Source organism: Mandrillus leucophaeus, unplaced genomic scaffold (genome assembly GCF_000951045.1).
Source record: "Mandrillus leucophaeus isolate KB7577 unplaced genomic scaffold, Mleu.le_1.0 Scaffold29, whole genome shotgun sequence".
NCBI lineage: Eukaryota > Metazoa > Chordata > Mammalia > Primates > Cercopithecidae > Mandrillus > Mandrillus leucophaeus.
The window spans coordinates 211,408-218,372 of NW_012103031.1; the positions used below are offsets into that span (position 1 = coordinate 211,408).

Genomic DNA, 6,965 nt, shown 5'->3' on the forward strand with positions numbered 1-6,965 from the left:
AGGGCCCCGACGGAGAGTCCCGCGCGGAGAATCGACGTCCACCCGCCCAGGGAGAGTCAGACCTGGGGGGGCGAGGGCCCCCCAAACTCAGTTCGGATTCTACCCGAGTGAGGCGGCGCCATGGAGCTCCGGGCGCTGCTCTGCTGGGCTTCTTTGGCCGCCGCTTTGGAAGGTGAGTTTCCTTTGGGGAGGCACCCCGTCACTCCTGGGACCTCCCTACCACATCTGGGCCTCGGAGTGGAGTGGCCGGCCTCTGTCTACCCTTACCCGGGCACTCCAGTCCCAAACACTTCGGACCGATAGTGCTGGAACGGGAGGGGGGCGGGGAAGAGGCGCCCGGCGGGGAGTGGAGTTTTCTTTTGTTTGGGAAAGAGATGGAGTCTGGCTGCGACCCGGGACATTCCCCTGCCTGGGCTCCCCAAACTCTCACTGCTGACTCCATACGCCCCTGGCAGCCTTTCCTTTCCTCCCTACCCCACTCTTCAAAACTATCTGCAAAGTTTCTGTCCCAGTCCCACCTCCCGCCCTACATGAGGGAAGGTTTCTGGAGGAGTAACAGCAGACAAGGCAGAATTTTTCGTGCTAGGCCCTAAAACGACCCCCATCGCCACTTCTTTAGCGATCACACCTTGATCCTCCAATTCCACACTCCTGCAACAGGATGGCCTCCTTATGCATTCACACATCAAACCCCCAAACCGCTCTCCGGCCCACTGCCCCTGCCCCTGCTATAGAGTGGCTCCTTGGTTTCTACAGGCTGCACCCCACTCCTTTAAATGCGGTCTAGACCCCGGCCCTAGGTGAGTCCCGGGCTTCCCTTGAGACCTAGGAGCGGGTAGAAACTGACCTACACAGCCCCCAGGTAGAAACTGAACCTACATGGCCCCCACATCGCCCTAACTAACCCAGCCTATCTCCCGCCTCCTGGTCTCTCCAAGTGTTTTTTTGGCCATGGATCGCTGTCCCTCCTGGTCCCCTAGAGGGGGAGCCAAGAGCCCTAGAAACCCTCCTTCTGTGTCCCTAATCTCCTTTCAGTGAGCTGCCAACACCCCCCTTTCTCTGTCTGGTATGAAAGTGGTCTATGGGGGGTAGGCTATGAGGGACTCCCGAAGGGAAGGATTCAGTGGAGTTAGAAAAACCCTCTCCCCCCCGGGCTGGGCAGGATTGCCCTGGGCTGGAGATCAAAGGCTAGGTGTGGGGTTGGGAGTTGAGGGGAGGTTTGCCCAGCTCAGAGAAAGGAGAAGGGGAAAAAAAAAACCGTGAACGAGGGGAAGAGGAAGGCCAAAGGGGTGGAAAAACCACGAGGACGAGGTGTGGTGAGAAGGAAAGACGCAGAGGAAATGATGATTGTGACACCTATTACCTGAGTGTTTCCAAGCACTAGGCCTGTGCTGAGCGCCTTACAAATGTTAATTTCACCCATCCAGCAACGCTGAGGGTGGGTGCTATCATTGCCCCCATTTTTCAGATGAGGAGGCCGGGGCTTAGTTAAAGTTATGTAGTTTATCTAAGGCCCTGTGCTCGGAGGAACGGCGAGAAGTGGAGGCCGAAAGCGAAGGAGAGATAGTGACTTGTCAGAAAGAGAAATTGAGGTGGACAGAGAGTGGAGGAGGAGAGAGAGGTGAGAGACACGCGAACTGACAGATCAAAGCGTGCTGCAGCCGAGCTGGGGTGCAGAAAGGGAGCGGGCTCTCGCTCCAGGCTGCGGACAGCCCGAGGCAGAGACAGTGTGTAAATTGGAGACAGGAAAACACTATCCCGGCTGGAACAATGGAGGGTGGAGACGGCAGCCTCTATCCACCAGCTTCCCAGAACCCGGGCATCCTGTCCCCAGCGAGCAGGGCTGTCTCTTGCCACCCATGGGGACCCTGCACCTCTCACCTCAGGCTGGCTGGCTTCCCACCTGAACCCTGGCCAGAGGACATCATTTGGACCCCAGGAAGAGGCTGTCTCACCCACCCTCTTTCCCTTCTCTCCTGAAGCTCCCCTCTCCGCCCTTCCTAGCGCCCGCTGCCCCCCACATTGCTGGCCCCTGAGGGGATTCCCCTACCCTCCCTCCTCCAATCCCCACAGGGGCTGTGCAGTTTTTCCTGATCCCCCCCTTCCTCCAGTGCCTGTCCCCTCCCCCGATGATTCGAGCCAAGCCAGGTGTGTTCACCCCTCCCATTCACACCGCCCCCCATAATCTCCTCGCCTCTGCCTTCCCATAACCAAATCCAGATGTGAGGCCTCTGCGGGAGCCTGGGAACCCTAGCATCCTGGCCTCCAGCGCTTCCTGATCAGGGCACTTGTGAGGAGGGAGGTGCTGGGATGGGGGCCAGGGCTATGCCCCAGGCACAGAGCACTCCCTTCAAGGAGGAAAGGACGGGGTGTTAGGTCTGAAAGCAGGGAGGGATCTTGGACAGGGAGTGAAGTTGTGGGGTAGAAAGACCGATTCTGGGACTTAGCGGGGGAAACATGGAAGCTAAGACAAGAGGTTCCTCTCCCATACCAGCAGCCTCTGCTCTTGGGGGTCAGGACCGGGGCAGGGCTCTCATTTTAACCCTTTCTGAGCTGCTGCCCCTTCTCCCCATCCATTTTGATCTCCCTCCCTCCTCCAGGAAGGCCTAGATCTGGGGTATCCCAAGGGAGCCCCATGCCTACCAGATGTTGGCGGTGGGTTTGGCACTTAGCAAAAGAGGCCAGAAATCGGAGGTGGGTGCAGAGGGCAGGAGTTAGTCCCCTGTTGGCCCCCCAACTCCTCTAGTTCCCACGGATCTTGTCTTCCTGACCTCCCTCCCCAACCCCAAGCGGCACTGACTCTGTCTGTCTGTCTCAGAGACCCTGCTGAACACAAAATTGGAAACTGCGGATCTGAAGTGGGTGACGTTCCCTCAGGTGGACGGGCAGGTGAGAGCTGCACCCCGGAGCTGGAGCTCTGGAGGGAAACTGAGGGAGGAAGGAGGGCCTGTGCCACCTGCTTTCTGTGCGCCACTCCTCACCCCTGTCCCCCAGATGACAGCAGCCCCAGCAGTGTTGTCTGAGCCCTTCTCCTCAGAGGCGCCCTCCCCGCAGTACCAGCGGGCCCCGTTTCTCCGTCCCTCTCACTTTATAGGATTCACCCCATGCAGCCCTCTCCCTGACGGCTCCCCAGCCCCCTAGCTGACCTCCTTCTCTGCACAGTGGGAGGAACTCAGCGGCCTGGATGAGGAACAGCACAGTGTGCGCACCTACGAGGTGTGTGACGTGCAGCGTGCCCCGGGCCAGGCCCACTGGCTTCGCACAGGCTGGGTCCCAAGGCGTGGCGCCGTCCATGTTTACGCCACGCTGCGCTTCACCATGCTTGAGTGCCTGTCCCTGCCTCGGGCCGGGCGCTCCTGCAAGGAGACTTTCACCGTCTTCTACTATGAGAGCGATGCGGACACGGCCACAGCCCTCACACCAGCCTGGATGGAGAACCCCTACATCAAGGTACCTGGGCGCCACTGGGGCTCAGCCACAGCCAAGATGGGATTCCAGCCAGCAAGCCTGTGGCCTGGAGGGCAGCCGATATAGTTCTGAGGCCTCTGACTGGGGCGCTAGGGGCGGAAGCAGGAGGCTTAGGTCTGGGGAGGGAACAAGGTGATCTTCTGGGCGGAGCAGCAGAATATATGGGGGCTGCCTGGCCCGGTCCCCAGGGAGGCCCAGGGGTCAGCCTTCTCCTCCAGTCAACTCAACCACTCTACCCCGCTACGCTCCAGCCACGCTGAGTTTCTCCCATTCCCTGACTGCACCTGGCTGGTTTCCAGCTCGTGACTTTGCAGCGGTGATGTCTCCACCTGGGGGCCTCTCTGCCTCTCACACCCCTACTTGTCTTCCAAGTTCCAGCTCCGAGATCTTGCCTGTGCTGCCTCGGCTGATTCTCTCCTCCCTACAATCCTGCATACCTCTGTCCACCTACCTGTCTCAGCACTCATTTTAGTTTATTTTTCTTTTATATCTGTATTTTTTAAAACGGGGTCTTCTATGTTACCCAGGCTGATCTCTAATTCCTGGGCTCGACAGATTCTCCCACTTCGGCCTCCTAAAGTGCTGGGATTACAGGCGTGAGGCACTGCGCCCGGCCTCAGGGTACTTTATAACTTCCCTAAGATTCATTCATTGCTGTCTCCTTGACTCTGAGGTCAGGGCCTGGCATGGCGTCAGTGTCAGTAAATGTTTGTAGAATGAGTGAATAAAAAGGGCAGAGGTGCAGGCCAGAGGCTGGGCACATCGCAGGAGCTTTGCAAGGATGAATGGACAGTGTGGGGGCCTGCAGAAAGTGTGCCCTGGGGAAGGTGGAGGGAAGGTTCTGGAATAGGAACCAAGGAGGCCCAGGGGGGGTGAGCTGGGAAGAGCACGACAGTCCACTGGGTCCTCAGGGAGTGGGGACAGCAGTGGTGTGCCTCCCCCGCCCCGGCAGGTGGACACAGTGGCCGCGGAGCATCTCACCCGGAAGCGCCCTGGGGCCGAGGCCACCGGGAAGGTGAATGTCAAGACGCTGCGTCTGGGACCACTCAGCAAGGCCGGCTTCTACCTGGCCTTCCAGGACCAGGGTGCCTGCATGGCCCTGCTGTCCCTGCACCTCTTCTACAAGAAGTGCGCCCAGCTGACTGTGAACCTGACCCGCTTCCCGGAGACTGTGCCTCGGGAGCTAGTTGTGCCCGTGGCTGGCAGCTGCGTGGTGGATGCCGTCCCCGCCCCTGGCCCCAGCCCCAGCCTCTACTGCCGTGAGGACGGCCAGTGGGCTGAGCAGCCGGTGACCGGCTGCAGCTGTGCTCCGGGGTTCGAGGCGGCCGAGGGGAACACCAAGTGCCGAGGTGAGAGCTGGAGCTTCCCCTGCGACTGCTGCTCATCCGGGGGAGAGTCCTGAACTCCACTCAGGACCCACTTCTTAAGCTTCCATTTTATTTAGTTGTTGAAATGGAGGCTTGCTCTGTCTCCCAGGCTGGAGTGCAGTGGCGCAATCTGCTCACTGCAACCTTTGCCTTCCGGGTCCTAGTTCAAGCAGTTCTCCTGTCTCAGCCTCCCGAATAGCTGGGACTACAGGCATACGCCACCATGCCCGGCTAATTTTTGTATTTTTAGTAGAGACAGGATTTCACCATGTTGGCCAGACTGGTCTCAAACTCTTGACCTTGTGATCCACCCACCTTGGCCTGCCAAAGTGTTGGGATTACAGGCGTGAGCCACTGCACCCAGCCAACTTTCTGTTTCAAATGCTCTTCCCTCTCCTGAGCACTCAGTTACCAGAGGGTCTGTTTTCCGAGCCCTTTCTCGTTTCCAGACTTCTCTTTAACCTTGGCCAACGTCCCTGCTTGCCGAACATGGGAGGCTGGGCTGGGCTGCAGGACTGTCCTGTGGGGTGGACCTTGTTGGTGCAGGGACAAAGCCTTTAAGGTCTCCACACTTGTTCATTGTGAGTCTCTAATTTACTGATACTGAATTCTCGCTTAGCCTTCTCTCTAGAGCAGGGCTTCTTACCCTCTGGTTTTCTAGGGAATCTGTGAGCTTTGATGGAGGAAAAAAATGTCTATTTATTTATTTATTTTAAGACGGAGTCTTGCTCTGTCGCCCAGGCTGGAGTGCAGTGGCACGATCTCGGCTCACTACAAGCTCCACCTCCCGGGTTCACACCATTCTCCTGCCTCAGCCTCCCTAGTAGGTGGGACTACAGGCGCCCGCCACCACGTCTGGCTAATTTTTTGTATTTTTAGTAGAGACGGAGTTTTTCCGTGTTAGCCAGGATGATCTCGATCTCCTGATCTCGTGATCCGCCCGCCTCGGCCTCCCAGAGTGCTGGGATTATAGGCGTGAGCCACTGCGCCTGGCCGACTTTTTTTTTTTTTTTTTTGAGACAGCGTCTTGCTCTGTCGCCCAGGCTAGCATGTAGTAGCGCGACCTTGGCTCACCGTAACCTCTCCGCCTCACAGGTTCAAGCGATTCTCCTGCCTCAGCCTCCAGAGTAGCTGGGACTACAGGCATGCACCACCACACCTGGCTAGTTTTTGTATTTTTAGTAGAGACAGGGTTTTGCCATGTTGGCCAGGCTGGTCTCGATCTCCTGACCTCAAGTGATTTGCCCGCCTCCACCTCCCAAAGTGCTGGGATTACAGGCATGTGTCACCACACCTGGCTGGAAAAAAAAAGACTTTTTATTTTCACCTGAAATTCATTAATTTCCACTTGAAATTCCACCTGCAGTTGTAACAGGACCTGAGACTTGGGCCCCATGGGAATCATAGCTATTGCTATGGCACAGTGGTTCATGCTTGTAGTCCCAGGACTTTGAGATGCCAAGGTGGAAGGATCACTTGAGCCCAGAAGTTTGAGACCAGCCTGTGCAACATAGCAAGACCCCGTCTCTACAAAAAAATTTTAAAATAATTATCTGGGCGACCTGCCTGACCAACATGGAGAAACCCTATCTCTACCAAAAATACAAAATTAGCCGGACATGGTGGCGCATGCCTGTAATCCCAGCTACTCGGGAGGCTGAGGCAGGAGAATCGCCTGAACCCGGGAGGCAGAGGTTGCGGTGAGCCGAGATCACGCCATTGCACTCCAGCCTGGGAGCGCACTCCAAAAGGAAAGAGTTTGGCGGTTTTTGCCCAGGCTGGAGTACAGTGGTGGGATCTCAGCTCACCGCAACCTCTGCCTCCGGGTTCAGGCGATTCTCCTGCCTCAGCCTCCCAAGTAGTAGCTGGGATTACAGGCATGCATCACCACACCTGACTACTTTTGTATTTTTAGTAGAGACAGGTTTCCACCATGTTGGCCAGGCTGGTCTTGAACTCCTGACCTCAAGTGATTTGCCTGCCCAAGGCCTCCTTCTTAGGAAAAAAAAAAAAAAAATCACAGGTATTTACAAGCCATTCCAAGAGCCAAAACATTGTTTTTGCTCATGATGACTTCAGTATTACAGAGGTTAAGAGACCTGCTGCTATATCTTTTTTTTTTTTTTTTTT

General features: G+C 56.7%; 1 protein-coding gene across 2 annotated transcripts in view; it reads left to right on the top strand.

Annotated features, from left to right (window-relative positions):
* The first annotated feature begins 2 nt into the window (after nucleotides 1–2).
* Nucleotides 3–6,965, top strand: part of EPHB4 (EPH receptor B4) — a 32,234-nt gene continuing 25,271 nt past the window's right edge. For both annotated transcript variants that reach the window (XM_011985664.1, XM_011985665.1), the window contains exons 1-4: nucleotides 3–172; nucleotides 2,819–2,889; nucleotides 3,163–3,450; nucleotides 4,421–4,817. In XM_011985664.1, the coding sequence (XP_011841054.1) occupies nucleotides 121–172; nucleotides 2,819–2,889; nucleotides 3,163–3,450; nucleotides 4,421–4,817 (808 nt within the window). In that variant the 5' untranslated portion in view covers nucleotides 3–120. The remainder of the gene's footprint in view (nucleotides 173–2,818; nucleotides 2,890–3,162; nucleotides 3,451–4,420; nucleotides 4,818–6,965) is intronic.